An 18,890-nucleotide genomic window follows, 5' to 3' on the forward strand; every position below is an offset into this window, starting at 1 on the left:
AAATAAATAATAAAATAAATGAAATATTTTAGTAGTGAAATAACACATGAAGGGTGAAGGGTATTGGACACAGTACCTAGTGCATATGTAAGTACTTACTAAATACAATTGCTAGTAAATGACAAGTGATAGGTTCTCAGCTCCTATTCTACTACCTTCTTCTTGCCTCTAGTATATTTCTTACTTTGCCCCCTTCTCATCATCTCCTTCCTTCTCTCCCTCTTTCTCACATTTCCTCTTTTGTCTTTGTCCATTTTCTTCTGCGTGGCCCTGGTTGCCAGTGGCACCTGCACCAAGTGTAACATGCTCTATGGCCCCTGACTTAAAGAACTCTCAGAGTGGGGGGGAGGGCAGCCCTCAAAGCAAGGAAACTACTGATGGGGGCAATCTCTTGGCCACCTTGACTTAGCTCTTTGGCTGAGGTGGCTGCAGAGATGTAGAGGACTGGGGACAAGAAGCTTAGCAGTGAAGAGGCTTGTGTCACAGGGCAGGCTTGGCCACTGATGTGGGACTGGGGTTACGCAGACAGAGTAGGCTAGAAAAGGAAGATCACTTGAACAGGAAGGTCTCCATGGGGAGGGACAAGTGAGAACATGTTAGTCTTGGTGCTGCTCCTGCTGCCAAGACCACTATGACCACAACCCATCATCATAACAACCCCTTCTCCCACAGAGTGTGTCCTGTGTGTCAGGCTTTTGTGGTAGAGTGGAGCAGGGTGTAGCATAGTGAGCTGGCTGAGGCTGTAAATTCTAGAGCCAGACTGGATTTGAATCCTGGGTCCATCAGTGAATAAGCTGTGTGCCCTTGAGTAAATTATCTACTCTCTCTGTGCCCATTTGTCATCTATAAAATGGAGATAATTGGAATAGTATGGTTGTTATGAGTAGTAGTTTGAAATATATTGGGTTGTCGGAAAAGTCACAATGCAATTTTACATAGAAAAAAACAGAAAAATACATCATGACTTTTCTGACAACCCAATAGTAGTTTACAAACTACTTATACTATTTCCTAGCACTTAATAAGTACCATATACAAGGTCTTTTAAAAAATTCCTGGAAAATACATACTATGAGAAAACTATAGTTTAGTTGCACTGTAATAAACCCATGCTTTAATTTCGTTTGTCCATAAACTTTTTTAATTTCCAGAGCGTATGCATGCTCACTAGAGATAGAGGAATATAGACAGAGGGAGAAGGAGAAAGCATCCCCCAGTGCGGTGTGGTCACATCACAATCCCTTCTCCATTTCTCCATCCCATCAGGATTTGGCGCCCACATACACACATGCCCAGCATGTTTTTCAAGCCACCAGAGCTGGGAGTTGAACCATGTTTGGTCACGTGGGATCTGGCTCCCTTAACCTCTCACCAATGGGGTTACTGTCCCTGGTGGTCTAGTGGTTAGGATTCGGCACTCTCACCAATGGGGCTGACCCTGTCCTTAAACTTTTTGCAATCTTATTTTATTATATTTAATATTTTTTTAGAGATTTAAAAATTTTGCTTTAGGGCATGTGTGCTCACTGGACAGAGAGAGACAGAGACAGCGACAGAGATGGAGAGGTGAGAAGGCAAGTGAGAACTCACCCTCTAGGAGGGATGGCCAGGCAGCAATCCCTTCTCCTCCATTCTCCTCAGAGGATATTGGGCATGTACTCACATGCACCTGGTGTGGTTTTCAAGCCACCAGGTCTGGGACTTGAACTGTTGTTGGCCATATGGGAGTCCAGCAATGTATCTGCTATGCCATCTGCTGGCCCCTATAATTTATTCTTTTTTTAAATCATGAAACAGTTTTATAACAGCATAATTTGATTTTACAGAAGACAAAGCTGAGGTGGTTAAACAACTTGCCCAAGGCCCCAAGACTATAGAACAGCAGAAAAAATGTAGGACACAGATTTGAAAAATTCCAGAGTCCTAGCTAACAAGCACAGGGCTTAAGTAGGGCTGGCAGGAAGGAAGAGACAGGTGAGCATTGTGAGTCCAAGTGGAAGCCAGCCCCTGGAGATGAGAGATTGGCAGAATTCCTACTTGAGGACACAGCTGGAAACAGTGGCTGCTCTCGACTGTTTCCCAGGCCCATTTTAAGGAGAGGACAAGTCCTTTAGGTACCTGAACATTCTGATTACAGCCAGAGAGCTGAGCATTCTTGGGACTTTTCCCTCCTTGCCTGCTTTATGCATGACCTGAGTTTCCTCATCTGTCAAATGAGGATATGAAGGAAATTCACAAAGTTTGTCAAAAAAACAAAATTAGGGAACCAGCAATTAACGTAATGGCTATGTCACTAGACTCCCATGTAGTTGACTGTGGTTCGAGTCCCGGACCCAGTGGCTTAAACTCATGTTGGGTGTGTGTGCATGCTTGCCCAAGATCCCGAGAGAAGAATGGAGGAGAAGGGATTGCAGCGTTGCCATCACACCTGGGCGGTGATTTCTCACTTTGTTTCTCTCTGTCTCTCTCTGTCTTTCTAGCAAGTGCATGCACCCTGTAGCAAAAATCTCTCTAGAAAAAGAAAAAATTAAACAAAAATAAAATTATGAGTTTAAGGCTGGCTCTGTGGTTAAGGTAGCTAAATTCCACATGGTTGGCTGTGCCGTTCAAGGCCTAGACCCAGAGGATTCAAACCAGGCCTGTGTGCATGCATGCCCAAAATCCAGAAAGATGGGAGAAATAAAGGAGATGGGATTGCAGCCTTATCATGCTCCATTGTGTGTGGGATGGTGGGTGGGGATGTGCTTTCTCCTTTTCCTCTATTTATCTAACAAGCCCATGAATTCTTTATCAAAAAATATTGATAGATAGAAGTTTATTTTTGTGCAAAAAATGTTAAAATCTATACTTAATTTTTTCATGTTACACATTTGCCATGAACTTTTTGAGGACACACTCCTCGGATATTTTACCCACTCAATTTATGGGTTTTTTGAGAGACTGAGTAAATGATAAATGAGAAAACATTTGAAAAGCATAGCAGAGTGATGCCAGATGCCATTACTGTGGAAGTTCTGTGTGGGCCTCTCTTACCTCCATAGCTTCCTCATGCTGGCGATGCCCAGTATCAGATCCCATGACCTTTTCCAGCTGCTCCAGCATGGGTTTTCCCATTTCCCTCTGTGAGCACAAAGTAATAGTTGAGCATCAGGACCAACAGTTAGCGTAATGGCTACATCGCTGGACTCCCACGTAGTCGACTGCAATTCGAGTCCTGGACCCGGTGGCTTAAACTCACGTCGGGCGCGTGTGCGTGCTTGCCCAAGATCCCGAGAAGAGAATGGAAGAGAAGGGATTGCGGCATGACCATTCCCCCCTCCCCCCGCCCCTGGAGGGTGATTTGTCGCTTTTTGTCTCTCTGTCTCTGCCTTTCTGGTGAGCACACGCGCCCTATAGCAAAAACCTCTCCCCCCCCAAAAAAAAAATAGTTCAGCATCTTCTGAGTTCCTGGGAAATTTTCCTTCTATGTAGATTTTTATTTTCAAGAGCCAGAGCCAGTGTCTGTGTCAAGCCAGGGTCCATAGTTCTCCCGTACGAGCTCCCTTTCTGGGAGTTTCGCCATGTTTTGGTTTCAGCCCTTGGCACAAGACAGGCTTGGGCTCCTGTGTCTGGGGAGGCTTGTACCGCTTCTTTTCGTTGGCACATGGCCTTGGCCATGTGCTTGCCCTGTAGAGAACAGGGAGGCAGCTGACCCCTCCCCTGGGTGTCCTTGTCTCCTTGGGATTCCCTTGTGTGTGTGTGTGTGTGTGTGTGTGTGTGTGTGCATTTGTTGGGGGTTGTGTAAGCCCCGGAGGCTAGGCTTCTTGCCAGTTGCCCAAGTTCCTTTTTCCTCGGAATCGAGTTAGCCTCCCAGTGGTTTGTAGTCTCTGTTCACTGCCAAGCTCTGCAGCAGGGTCCAGTGCCAGGCTGAAAGCATGCTCTGCTTTGGTAATCCAGAGCTTCCATTTTGAGAGAGATGGGAAATGGTACTGAGTAAACAGACGTGTTGGATGGGGAGAAGGAGTTATTGGCAAGCTCTGCAGAGTTGGCCCAGCTGCTTGGTCTTCACTCAAAAGTAAGACTAACCTTTGACTGACCCCCAAATGTCCGAAAGGAAATTCTTTATTCTTGGATCTAGACCTTACCAGGAGGCCTAGCAGTAATTTTTTTTTTCTCCCAATCTGGAAAACAGGTAATAAATTTTACTCCACTGTTCTTCATGTCAAATGAGAAACATTCCTAAATAGTCCCATCTACTCAAAATTAGGAGGAAGTGACATAAGGGTTGTGCTTCTTTAAAACATTCTGAAGAATTCTCAGTGTTATATATATATATATATATTTGTGTGTGTACACACACACACACACAGTCACTCACGGAACCAGCAGATAGCATAATGGTTATATTGCTGAACTTCCATGTAGTCAACTGTGGTTCAAGTCCCAGACCTGACAGCTTAAAACTCATGCTAGGCATGTGTGCATGCATGCCCAAATCCCTAGAGAAGAATGAAGGAGAATGATTGTGGTGTGGCCATTCCCCCAGGGGGTGATTTTTCACTTTCTGTTTATCTCTCTGGCAGCCCATGAGCCCTATAGCAAAAATCTCTCTAAGAAAAAAAAAAAAAAAAGAGTCACTTCCTAAGTAAGTTTAGGAAATACTGTATAACAAAAGTAGGTTTCTTGTCTCTAGGAACCATTCAAGTCTTTAACGTAATGGGGCTTCAAAAAGTTTGTGAAAGAGTGACTTGTCTTATATTGCAGTGACTCAGTGCTCTGCATAGAAAGCCGATTCCCAGATAGTTGACTATCTGGGAAGAACCAGCCTGGCGGCTTGAAAAATGTGCTGGGCACGTGCCCCATATCCTTACAGGATGAAGAAATGGAGGAAAAAAGATTGCAGTGTGACCACAATCTATGGGGCAGGGAGAGTTTTTTCTCTCTCTCAGATAACCATGTGTGCCCTCTAGCAATTAAAAAATAATTAAATAGAAAAAAAGTTTCTGGAAAAAAGAAATTAAAATATAGCTTTATTTTAGTGCAAAAAATAAATTACATCTATGCACAGAATGTTCATAATACATACATTCTAGGAACTTTGTAAAGAGCCCACGTGTATCAATAATATGCTGGTGAATCTCCAAGGGCATATATTGTATTTAACATTTCTTTTTTTCTTTTTTAAAAAATTTGCCAGAGGCTGTCTGTGCTTACCGGGAAGAGAGAGAGAGAGAGAGAGCACCCCCACCCCCACCCCCACGGGGAATGGTCATGCTGCAATCCCTTCTCCATCTCTCCCTCCTTTTGGGATTTTGGACACACATGTACATGTGCCCAAAATGTTCTTTATATTATTAAGAATTATTTTATTTAACTTTATTTGTTTATTTTAATTTGACCAGAGGAGGACAGAGTGGGTGGGGGGAGTGAGAAAGCAAGCTGCCAGGTCTGGGATTCAAACCATGGTCGGCCATGTGGGAATCCAGCACCCTTAACCACCAAGCCACCTGTAAGTTCCCATGTTTCTCAAGCTGGTGACTCCAGACTTGAACTGCATGACTGACCTTGTGGGATTCAGCTGCTTTAACCACCAGGCCATGAACTGGTTTATGTATTTAACATGTCTTAAATTGCTTTTTAGAAGTGTATTTCTTTTTTCTATGAATGAGAGAAACAGAGAGAAGGAGCAGATCCCCAACAGGATCTTAACAGTGCACTCCCATTCCAGCCTCAAATAGTCCCAGATCTTAGGCATAGGTGTGCTTTGTGTACTCAGGAAGGTTTCCAGATACAAACTGGAAACCTTCCCATGTGGATCAGCCTGGCAGAATGCCATGTTTTCCCATTGTGCAACTGTCTGGGCCCTATTTCTTAAATTCCTAATCAGACATGCATATTTTTTTTTTATTGCCATAGGGCACACATGCTTGCCAGAGAGAAATAGAGAGAGGAAAAAGAAATAGAGAGAGGGAAAAGCACCTCCTAACAGGGCTGTAATCCCTCATCCATTTTTCCATTCTGTAGATATGTGCATACGTACACACACATGCCTAGTGTGCTGGGACCAGGATTCTAACTGTGGTCGGTCAGCCATGTAAGATCTGGCTCTCTTAACCACTAGGCCACGGGACTGGCCCTAACCAAATTTTTTTGTTGGATCATTCTTCAAATGCTATCTTTGCAAAATAACACCTTGTGAGATTCTGATCTGAGTCAGAAATGTGTTCATTGTTCTTTTTTCTCCAATTGTGAAGGGAGATAAATGGGTAAAATGCATAGGGTTGTTAAAATGTGGGTTCTGCTGAGCAAGGGTGTTCAAGTTCAAGATCTCTTGAGATGGCTGCTTCCTGCTCTGAAATGTCTCTCTCCTCTGTCCTCACAGCTCCCGTTTGAGTTGGAGATTTACTACATCCAGCATGTTATGCTCTACGTGGTACCCATCTACTTGCTTTGGAAAGGAGGTAAGGCCACAGACCACAGCCCTGTACCATATCACATTTGGTCTCTCCCTTCTATTTTGGGGAGTCACAGCCTTGTGGGTGTCCCAGGATCTTGAGCTGCTGCTTGCTTAGGTTTCTTTAGTAAGATTCTTGTACACACCAGTCCATGGGGAAATGGGCATGATGGGGCCTGCAAAGAGTCTGGGTGCTTTTCAGACCCATTCTCTGTAGGTGAGCACAGTGCCCCTGACTGCCTGTCACAGAGCCTACGCCCTTGGACTCTTGGTGGTGGCACTGGTTTTGCTCAGGAACTCCCATACTCTGTCACTTTCTTGTACTTGTGCCTTACTTTGTCTCAGTGTCCAGGACTAGGTAGAGGGCAGAAACAAACCTCTTAGTTCCATCAAGCAAAGGACCTTATGCTCTTATTCATTGTATCTGTCCTCTCAGAACCAAAGAATATCCTGAAAAAGGCAAAAAGTTCAGGAACTTGGGGGTTATGGAATTGAGGGAGGAGGAAGGTAGGTGAAAGAGTAGCATCTCGCCTGTAAACTAAACCATTGAGAACCTTCATAAGGTCAAGAAGGACAGCCACCAACCTGGTAGAGACAGCCTACAAAGGATACTGATCTATTTGGGACCTCACAATAACCCCTAAATGATACCTTCCCTTTGTCGTGCAGGAGACCAAAGGGAAAGGGAGTTCCTATGCCTTCTGGACTTTGTGTGTGTGTGTGTGTGAGAGAGAGAGAGAGAGAGCCACTCCTTCTCTGTTCTTCATTGCCTGAAAGACCCTAGAGCTAGAAGATGTTCTCTCTCAGTCTTAGCCACCAGCTTCTCTATCTGGTTGCTGGGATTTTCTGGGAGATCATCCCCTTTCTACTTCACCACAGGGAGTGAAGATTTCATTTCTTTTGCACTATAAATGGCTTGGGCCCTTGAGCCCACTGGTACGTGTTCTGAAAGTTCTGTTGGGCTACTTCTTGGCTTCTGTTTGGATCCTCTAACTCAGGCATTTGGACACATCTTAAGCCCTTCTGGCCGGAGATAACTTCAGGGACTGGTCAACCCAGAAACATATTGGAGAATGGGCACTGTTGTTCTCCATGAAGTCTGCTTACAGTCGAGAGATTAGTTTCTTGTGCCATGATTTCTATCAGTTAGGATTCTGATTTGTCTACATATTCTTTGAAGCTGCTTTTACTCATGCAGCCACTTGAGGTCTCACACGGTCTTTTTCACTGATCTTTATGGCAACTCCAAAGCTCCAGGGACCAGGAGACTTGTGCCATTTCTCAGGTCTGTCCCTGTGCACAGAAAACAGTCTCCTAGTACTATTCTAGTATCAGAGATATACTCGTTCTGAACAGAGCCAAGCAGGTGGCTGTCCCAGGGCTTCAGGCCCTACCTCAGTGTTTCCAGTCTCTGGAGTGTGTGATGAAAGCTCTGGCCAAATACACATGGCTGTTATTTAAACCTATTCATTCTCTGAGATTACCATAAAAATCTGCTAGGTTGCTGGGCTCGATTGGTCTGACATGACAATTACCAAGTAGACACCCTTCTAAAAGAACAATCTGAGAAGCCAACCCCTCTAGAGGTGGCCGATTCCACTGTGACCTGCCGTTGGGTATATTGCTATGCTGATTAGGGGAACTGAACTGAGGAAATAGAAATTCCGAGTCCTAATTCCAGTTTACTTCCTACTCTTAATGGTTCTTTCCCCCTCTTCTCTGGCACATGGCCCAAAGAAGAAATTGTAATAATAACAACAGGAATTATAAGGACATTAAGTATCAGAGAGTACTTTTTATTGTTTACTATATGCAAGATACTGTGGTAGGTGTGTTTTCTGTATTTTCCCATCACAAATAGCCTGTTGAAGAATCCTTCTACAGAGGAGAAAAATCTAGGCTCAAAAACATTAGCCTGAAGTAACACACCTGGGATTCAAAACCCAGCCTAGATTCCTTCCCAAACTGGGACTCCCTTGCCTACACCAGGCTGCCCTAAGGAACAGATATCTGTCTCCCAAGCACTCTGCCTCCTGCCCCAATCAGTTATTCACTCAACATGTATTTGTTGAACACCTATTATGTGCCAAGAATTTGTACTATGGAATCGGAGACAAACCAGAAGAGAAAGCTGCCATCTTTCCGTGAGCAGTTCCTGTTTGGTGGGGAAGACAGGTAGTTGTAATACACATGACACGTGCTATGGAGGATATAGTGGGAGCAGGATGTGATTTCCAAAGTATAGTTCACCATCACTGCTTTTTCATCATTTCTGGGAAGATAATCATATGTTATTCAAGTAGATCTTGTTGGGAGTTCAGTTCCCTAAGCAGTAAGCTGAGAGACTGTAGGACTGTAGGAAAAGATGACAGCCCTGTTACGACTAATAAGCTCTTGCCACCCTAGTTCAGTGAGGGCTTAGCTTGCAGTACAAGAGCAGGGATCTCACTGACTTGACCTTTGGCTCTAGGTCCTGAGTGAAAGCATCCACTGTTGCCTTCCTCCAGTCTTGGTGGGCCCTTTCATCTTCCAGCTTTGAGCTACTTTGGGGGCTCATCTCCCATTTCAGCTCTTTGCTACCATCTGCTGTTCACTTGAGGACAATGATGAGCACTGAGAAAAAAATATGACTTTCTTCTTAAGGCTGATTTCACCTTTGGTCTCAGCTGTGGACCTAGGCTTTACAGAGGGAGAATAAATCTGGAGTGAGCAGTGGGAAGATTATTTCCTTATAAACAGAGACAGCTGAGGTTTGAGGTTTCTGCTCCCTAGAAGTCTTTTTATCATTTTTCATATGGATGGCTTAGAGCAAGGTAGCTGTCCTTTAGTTACCTCCCTGTTTTCCTGAAAGATCAGTGCCTGTTTAGGTACATTGTGCCTCTTCCTGTGGTTTAGGGATGGGGGTGGCTGGTGCTTAGTGGAGGCCACATCCCTCCCTCATTGATACTGGCATAGTACACATGACCTCTCTCTTTTCTTCCACCAACCTGGCTCTTTTTTTTTCCTGTTTTCATTCCTCCCAAGTCTTTGACTTCAGCCCTCTGGAACAATATGAGGGATCTTCAAAAAGTTTATGGAAGGGACCAGTAGATGATGTAATGGTTACGTTGTTTGACTGGTCAACATTTCGACCATGGTTTGAGTCCCAGACCTGAAGGCTTAAAACTCACACCGGGCATCTGTGTGTGCATGCTCAAAATCCCAGGAAGAGAATGGAAGAGAAGGGATTGCTACATGGCCATTCCCCCTGGGGGAGTGATTTCTCACTTTCTGTCTCTCTGTCTCTCCAGTGAGTGCACACGCCCCTATAACAAAAATATCTCTCTTACAAAAAAAAGTTCATTGGAAGTGGAATTCAAATACAAGTTTATTTTGCTTCAAAAGATAGCCATACATTGTTTTTTGATCGTTCATATTTTCCATGAAATTTTTGAAAATCCCTCATACTGCTTTATTTTCATTTGTTTCTATCTTTATTTTTTATAAGTAATTAGTCATGCATTCCATGAAAGTGAATGACAGAAACAGAGAGATAGGCAGTCCCCAAAAGGTCATCACACTGTGATCTACCCCTAGTCTCAAGTGGTCCAGATTTCAGGCATGTGCATCTATGCCCAGCAGGCTCAGAAAAGTCCTAGGATGTGAACCCAGGAATTTTCCCATGTGGGTCTGGTTGCATTACCACTGTATCACCTCCTGCCCCTTAATTTTTTATTGGATATTGACAAATTGTAATTGTTATGTGTATATACATGGTACACAGTGATACTATGATATATACATACAATGTAGAATGATTGAATCAAATTGATGAAGGAATTCTATTTCTCAACGAAGCTCCACCCACCAGCTGTTCTTCCCAGAACACAAAGTTCTCTGGGCCTCTTACCTGAAGCACCCTGTCATGGAGGCTGCTCTTTCTGTCCTGTCCCACATTGCTGACCATCTCTTCCAGATCATCATTTCATCACTACCTTCTGTGAAGAAACTTTCTCCATCACTAATATTTCTAGGTCTTTTTTCTGGTCACTACCATCACCTAACCCCTTGGCCACTTTTCGCATGTTCCCAGATATCATTGGGCCCTGCCTCTCAGCCTTTCCATTACAACTTTAGCCAAAATCCTGAGAGACATGCGGTGAAAACCACTCACCTCACACCCAACTTCTTAAGATTTGGGCTTCTTTTAATTTTTTTCTATTTTTTTAAAAATTTATGATAGAACATGTCTTGGGAGGGAGTGAGGGGTATCCTTCCTGGGGTTCAGTTATACCAAATCCCCTTCCTCCAGTCCTCCAGCCTGCCATTCTAAAATCCTGTGTTTTAACCACATACAACTCTGTCTTTCGTTTCCTTCTCATAGCTAAACATCTTAAATAATAGCCCAGGGCTGGCCTCATAGCACAGCAGTTAAACACAGTGAATAGGAAGCCAGATTCCACATGACTGACTGCAGTTCGAATCTCAGCCCTGGTAGCTTGAAAATCATATTAGGCATATGTGTGTGCATGCTCAGATCCTGATGAGAGATAGAAGTGGAGGAAAACGAATCATAACATGCCCATACCCCACTGGGTGATGTCTTCTTCTTTATTTTTCTTCCTGGTGAGCACATGTGTCTTCTAGGGGAAAACAAAGCAATAGTTCAAATAGTCCTTCCTAAACTTTAGTTTTTGGGGCCATGTTAATTCTTGCCTTTTCCATGTAACCATCTATATTAGTTTGTAATGTATGTCCCAAATGTATTGATTTGTTTTTACTAAAATACATTTTTAAGAGAAACCTCATTATATCTGTGAAATGATGGCTTTAATTTACCGGTTATCTACCTTAACACACTTCAAATAACATAACCATTACAAACGAAATGTTGATCTGTTTTTCACCTGAAATCACCTCCGGAATACTGCATAACTGTGAGAGATACTCGAAATGTTGATCTGAAATCACCTCAGGAATATTGCATAACTGTGGGAGATACTCGTGTCTGCAATTAGTGAGCCATCTTCTTGATTGCCTTTCATTTCTCAGAACACAGCTTGACACTCTGCCCCTGCTAGGCTCTTCTCAGAAATAACATTGCCAAAGCTTGCCAGCAATGCCCATCTGACCAAAATTTTTAAAGAAGTTTTTGCCTTAAGGCGCACGTACTTACCTGAGAGGGAGAGAGACGAAAACAGTGAGAGGGAAACTGAGAAATCACCCCCTAGGGGGGATGAACATGCCGTAGTCCCTTCCTTCTCCATTCTCCTACTGGGATACATGCCTGGTGTGATTTTCAAGACAACAGATCTGGGACTTGAACCACAGTTGACCATGTGGGAGTCCAGTGACGCAACCACTATGCCATCTGCTGGCCCCAAACTTACCAAATCTATCTGACCTATCTCAGTCTTTACCTTCATTAAACTTTACCACATTGGGTGTTATCAATAACGCATTTTGTAATGCTTTGCATTCAAGGCTTCCTAAGTCCTTCTTTCTTCGGGCTTGCCTACCTCTTTAACGATGTTCTTTTCTTTTGGTCTCTGAGGTATTGATTTCCCCAGAGTTCTGTTCTGGGCTCACTTGGTTACTTTGGTGTGGTCTTGCATGTGTCCTGCTTCAACCTCCAGCCTGTATAGTAATGGTCACTACACTGCTATCTACAACACAGGTTTAGAAGAATCACTTTCAGATAGTCTCTTTATTCAACATTGCCACCTAAATGTCCCAGGCACCCCCAAGCACAGCCTGTATATGCTGAACTTCTTATCTTCTCATCAGCCCTGCTGCTCATTCTGTGGCTCTTGTCAAGAGGTACTGCCCAGTCACCCTTGCTAGAATCTGAGAACCATCCTTCTGCCTTCACTGAATCCACTCGTTCCTCTAGCATTTTTTAACAAGTGCATTCCTTCTTCCCTTTTTAGCATAGCCCTTGTTCCTCCTTTTCTTTGTCATCTTGGAAGTGAGGCTCCGAGGATACATTTTTCTTAAATGTGCCTTGTGCATCTCTGTACTTCTGTGCCTTGAGTGGAACATTGCCTCATCTAAGTGTTTCATTGACTTGTGCCACTAGGTGGCAGTAGGCACATCCTTTTAATTTTTTTGCAGTTAAATTCTTTTTATTCATTTATTTATTTATTTATTTATTTATTTAGCTATAGGGCACATGCACTTGCCAGAGAGAAAGAGAGAGAGGGAAAGTGAGGAATCACCCTCCCCCCGGGGTGATGTCCACACTGTATTCCCTTCTCACCATCTCCTCTTAGGGTTTTGGGCACACACACACATGCACTTCGTGTGATTTTCAAGCTGCCAGGTCTGAGATTCAAACCACACTGTCAGTCAAGTGAGATCTAGCACCTTAACCTCCACACCACATGTCGACCCCAACCTCTCATGTTTTTAGGAGATAATACACGATTAAGATTGGATGTTTATTTTTATTTTAATTCATTACTTTATTAATAGCAAACATTGATTAAATTGATAGATTATTATCATTAAGTTGCTATGGGAGTGAGGTAATGGGTGAAGTCGAGGAGACCTCAGGAGTTTGGCCCAGATGACTGGGTGGGAAAGAGAGTGCCTTTAACAGAGAGGGGGACATAGAAAGAAGAGCATATTTTAGACAGTAACTTATTCATTCAGCTTTTACTCTAACAAAAGTACTATAAACTAGGTAGTTTATAAACAACAGAGACTTATTGTTCACATTTCTGGGAAGTCCATTATCAAGGTGCCAGCAGATTCAGTGTCTAATGAGGGTCCATTCCTCATAGATGGTGCCTTCTGACTGTGCCCTCACATGTGAATGGGACAAACAAGCTCCCGTGGGTCTTTTAAAACATAAGAGCATTAATTCCATTTATGAGCGTTCCACTCTGATGACCTAGTCACCTTCTAAAGGCCTCACTTCTTAATACCTTCATATTGACAATGACATTTCAACGTGAATTTTGGGGAGACACAAACTTTCATACTATAGCAGGGAGAAATAGGATTTGTCTTGAGTTCTTGAGGTACTTTTAGGTTATTCAGGTTGAGTTGTCCAGGAGGCAATAACCTAGAATATTCTATAGCTGTTGGGGGAAGTCTGAGCAAGAGGCTCACTTGGGTATCATTGATGTAGAAGTAGCTGATTTAAGCACTGGTGTGGATGAAAAATAGTCCATGGTAACTGGGAGTGAGGAAAGGAGATACAGGATTTAGAAAGCCTTGGGAAACACCAAGCAGCAAATAGTAGATGCAGTAAGGTGAGTGTAAGGAATTGTCAGGAATAGTCAAAGCAATAGGAGAGGCAATAGAAGCAGTAGAAGGAGAGGCTGGTTGTCCTGGGGGCTAAGGCAGTAGGCGTTTTCACCAAAGGCATACTAACTGAACCTTGTGAGATCTTAGAGGTGGAGTAAAATCAGCCTTTGGAGAAGTGGAAATGGGAAGGTCAGAGAGGCTAAGTGCATAAAGAGGGAGTGGTAAAACGTCCTGCAGAGCCAAGGGAAGAGGTTTCTTCACTTCCCCTCTCCTCTTCTTCCCCCCCTTCTCTTCCCACTTCCTTATCCCTTTATCCCCTTTCTCTTCCTTTCTTCTCTGCCCCAGGGCTGGGCAAGTTCAGATGCTAAGATGCAGGCCAGTAATGAGAGGGAACATTGAAAAGTACTAGGGGAAAAGGGTGTGGATGAATTATAAGGTGATGACAAGTGCTGAGAATGAAAGGGGTTTGGTGGTAGATTGAGAAGGTTAATGACAAGAGGAATCAGTGCTGTGGGAAAGAGGAGAAGATCAGTTGAGAGAGACTCTTTCAGTGCTGTTCCATAGAATTCTCTGTGATGCTGGAAATATCCTGTATCGACTCTGTCCAGTATGGTAGCCACTAGCTATATATGTGGTTCTTGAGTAGTTGAAATGTGGCTAGCAGAACTAAGAAACTGCATTTCTGATTTGATTTTAAGTTTCATTCATTTGAGTTGAAATCTAAATAGCCATGTGTGGTTGGTGTCTACTGTGTGGGACAGTATTGCTCTAGAAGGTTGGTGACTGGCACAGTGACTCTCTTGAAATCGGAATCCATACATTTTTCTAGCACTGGTCTGTATAGTCACCCCCTTTGGGGCTCAGCAGCCTGAGTGGAAGAGCAGAGCATCAGGCTTGAGGGGTCTTCTTTCCAGCGTTGGGTTTTGTAAGTCAGGGCTGTATTATCAAACATTTAGAAAGCAAGGGATGTTCCAGGTTTGGGACAGTTTCAGTGACAATTTCAGTGATCCTGCCACATGCTTTCCTGCATTCAGGTTTCTGACTTGAGGGCAGGTCACCCAGGGAGGAATTAACAGAATGGGAAACAGAGTAGCACTTTCTTATTGCCTGAGCAGGTCCCCAGTGCCTCCCATGCAGGGTTTCTCTGGCAGGCTGAGCTGGAGGTTGGAGCATTTGTTTGGAAACTTCGGTGAGCCGTCTGCTCTGTACGTGCAGCATCTTAGGGAGCCAAATGTGCAGTGCAGGTGCCACCTTATTTCCTACCCTCCTTGAGGCATCGCCAAGGTAGAGTAGAGGAAGGGAACAGGCCTGGCTGCCCTAACACAGTTGTGCTGAGATGTACAAGATAGAGTTGCCTGCTACCCAGCAAAACTAGACTACCTAGTTTTAAAACCTGGTTCCTTTCCTTACTAGCTATTTGACTTTGACCGAATTCCTTAACTTCTCTGTGCGTTTATTTCCTTTTTAAAAATTTTTTTTCTCTTTAAATTTATTTATGTTTTACATTAATTAGCGTTTATTTCCTTTGTAAAATAAGGATCTTAGCAGTACTTCCTCACAAGGTCATAATGTGCATTCAATGACTTAATGTATGTAAAACATTTATAATAGTGCCTGCTGCCTAGTTGGTGCTATAAATGTGGCTTTCCTATTTTAGGATGATTTCTGTTTGCCAACATACCATGTCTCTGCCTACCAATCGAATAAAAGATGGTCTGAGCAGTTTCTTAGGCACTTACTTTTCTCAAGTCACCCTTTGGGGAATGATCTGGTAAGGGGGTAAGTAGAAGTATGGGGAGGGGAGAATGAAGACTCCCTTCTTCCTACCAGGGAGTTGAGGGTGCTAATGCCTGAATTAAAGGTCACAGGGTCCTATCTGTTGTGGAAGGGAGGCTAGGAGTGAGCTGGGGAACAAGAGAATCCCATGAAGGGAGGTCAGAGGAGCCAGAGGGTCAGCAGTAACAAGGAAGTCTCCCAAGTGCAAGGTAGGAAAGAGGATGTGATAGCAGAAACAATGGGAGGTTGTGATCAGGTGATCCCAGCTGAGGCAAGGTGGTTTCCAGTGATTACAGAAGGCATGTTGTGGGTAGTGAGGTGGAACAGATTTGTAGAATTAAGAAAGTTCAGGAGGTCACAAAGTTAATGTAGGAAGGGAAGCCCACATGGATGTTGAAAACTGGCAGGAAAAGGCATATCGTTAAGGAAAAACAAAAAAAGACTGTAAAGCCAGTGACACAGGGTTTACAGGGATGAATTAGGTAAGTGAGTGACCTAGAAGGCAATGGGTGACAGTGACAAAAAGGAGGGACCAAATCTGGAAAGAAAGAGAAAGGGAGATGAGTACACATCTAGAAACAATAATGGTGGGCTAGAAGTATCCTCAGCTCCCTTTCCTCCCAAAAAAGCTGGCTATGGGAATAGACGGATAAGAAGGAACAGGCTCCACTTATTTCCTTTTTAAAAATTTTTTTTCTCTTTAAATTTATTTATGTTTTACATTAATTAGCGTTTATTTCCTTTGTAAAATAAGGATCTTAGCAGTACTTCCTCACAAGGTCATAATGTGCATTCAATGACTTAATGTATGTAAAACATTTATAATAGTGCCTGCTGCCTAGTTGGTGCTATAAATGTGGCTTTCCTATTTTAGGATGATTTCTGTTTGCCAACATACCATGTCTCTGCCTACCAATCGAATAAAAGATGGTCTGAGCAGTTTCTTAGGCACTTACTTTTCTCAAGTCACCCTTTGGGGAATGATCTGGTAAGGGGGTAAGTAGAAGTATGGGGAGGGGAGAATGAAGACTCCCTTCTTCCTACCAGGGAGTTGAGGGTGCTAATGCCTGAATTAAAGGTCACAGGGTCCTATCTGTTGTGGAAGGGAGGCTAGGAGTGAGCTGGGGAACAAGAGAATCCCATGAAGGGAGGTCAGAGGAGCCAGAGGGTCAGCAGTAACAAGGAAGTCTCCCAAGTGCAAGGTAGGAAAGAGGATGTGATAGCAGAAACAATGGGAGGTTGTGATCAGGTGATCCCAGCTGAGGCAAGGTGGTTTCCAGTGATTACAGAAGGCATGTTGTGGGTAGTGAGGTGGAACAGATTTGTAGAATTAAGAAAGTTCAGGAGGTCACAAAGTTAATGTAGGAAGGGAAGCCCACATGGATGTTGAAAACTGGCAGGAAAAGGCATATCGTTAAGGAAAAACAAAAAAAGACTGTAAAGCCAGTGACACAGGGTTTACAGGGATGAATTAGGTAAGTGAGTGACCTAGAAGGCAATGGGTGACAGTGACAAAAAGGAGGGACCAAATCTGGAAAGAAAGAGAAAGGGAGATGAGTACACATCTAGAAACAATAATGGTGGGCTAGAAGTATCCTCAGCTCCCTTTCCTCCCAAAAAAGCTGGCTATGGGAATAGACGGATAAGAAGGAACAGGCTCCACTTGGAGCAGTGAACAGAGAAACAGCATCCTCAGGGCAGAGCCAGGTCACAGTAGGGGAGGAGGTGAAAGGGACATCCTGGAAGGAGGTGGCAGGTGCTAAAGGATTTGTCATTGGTGGTATCAGGTTTCTGAAGGTTCTAGTGGAAGTGGGCTGCTCACTGTGGCTTGGTGAGCACTATCCTTACTTCACCCTCGTGGTGTTTTTTGGTTGGCTGGTTGTGTGCGCCTTTTTTCCTTTCATATTTGAGAGAGAACACAGGATCTCACCACATACCCCTCCCAGCCAGTCAGGATTGAGGGTGCACACACACCCCATGTGCAAAGGACAGCCAAGGAACTGAATCTGTGATCTTCCATATGGATCTAGCTTCGCTTTAGCAATGCCTTACTGCTGCACCACTGGGCTGGACTGCTTGTTTTTATTTAGGCAAGAGTTCATAACCTGGAGTCCACAGGTAGGATTTAAGGGTCCATTAGCTCAAATGGGTAGAAAAACTGTGTATTTATTTTCACTAATCTCTGACAGAAATATTATACGTGAATGCAGGCAGCTAGCACCAGTGGCATTAGCCACGCTCTGTGACTTTGTTGTCAGTCACAATCACAGATGGCTTCCTATCACATTACAGTAGTTGCAGCCGACCTAGAACACTGTTCATTCTCATCACTGCTTTGAAATTATGGCAGTTAGCAGACCTGCTGCTACATCTTACTATTATGTAAGATGGTAACACTTAAACGTATTTTCATAACTGCCTTAATAGCGCTGGCCTCCTTTGCAGTCCTTCGTCTTGTCTTATTCATTTCAAACCTTCTGAGAAGGGAATCTGTGGGTCTCTCCAGGGTGCCAGGTAGGCAGCAAGCTCCTGCCTCACCCTGGCTCAATGCTGCTGGTAAATCCCCTTTGGTATCACTAGAGGGAGCACTAGTTTCAGGATTGGGGCACAGTGGCCTCCTTACACTCGTAACCATGGAGTAAGCCAGCCTTTTTGAAGTACAGGTAATTCAAGTGTCCTTTTGGGACATTTTAAGAAACCGTGGTTTAAGAACCCCAGTGTTGTTAGATCCAGGCAAGTCATTTCTCTCTTGAATGGACTTTTAGCTTATCTCCTGGAGGCTGAGTATTGGGATAGAGCCTATGTGCTAGTTTCTAGGGCCACTTAAAGCAAAAACATTTGGGCCAGTGAGAGCTAGAAAACTGGCCCCAAGATAATACTGATCCCATGGTCCAGGTGGCACCCCGGTTTCCATACAGACAAGCCCACTGCCCTTCTTGTCCAACTGGCGTTAGTGTGCTAGGAAAATTCTTCTCTTTCATAGGCTTTCTTGTTCCACTTCACAGGTCAGGCAGGGCTGAGAAAAGGATAAGGAGCTCTGGTAAATCCTGGTGTTCTTGAGGGATTGCTGGGTGAGAGAGGTGCTGAGGAATTTGAAAAGTAGACAAGGACTGAGCCCTGTGTAGGAGGAAGGGTAGGTGAGTTGCTGAAGCCCATTTGTTCTTTTGCTGAGGAGGAAATAATTAGGAATCAGGAGTCCTTTGTGGGAGCAAAACATGAAGTCAAATATTTTCCACCCTAATTTTTTTTGGGGAGTACCTTCATATTTTCTTTTTTAAAAATTTATTCATTTATTTTTTATTTATTATTTTTACTGATTATTTATACATTTAATTGCTATAGATTATTTCAATTGTAAAGAGTTTTCCCAGCATGATGTACACCTCAACCCAGCCCAGTTGAGAATACTATACACATCCTCATCAACAATAATAAACCAAATTTCTTA

The 18,890-nt window shown here is 43.6% G+C and overlaps 1 protein-coding gene across 1 annotated transcript in view; it reads left to right on the plus strand.

The window, feature by feature from the left end:
- Positions 1-18,890, plus strand: part of TMEM164 (transmembrane protein 164) — a 238,763-nt gene that overhangs the window by 199,197 nt on the left and 20,676 nt on the right. The window contains 1 exon segment of the mRNA XM_006167715.3: positions 6,362-6,440. Coding sequence (XP_006167777.1) covers positions 6,362-6,440 — 79 coding nt within the window.

The sequence above is a fragment of the Tupaia chinensis genome, unplaced genomic scaffold (genome assembly GCF_000334495.1).
Source record: "Tupaia chinensis unplaced genomic scaffold, TupChi_1.0 Scaffold144991_2, whole genome shotgun sequence".
Lineage (NCBI taxonomy): Eukaryota > Metazoa > Chordata > Mammalia > Scandentia > Tupaiidae > Tupaia > Tupaia belangeri.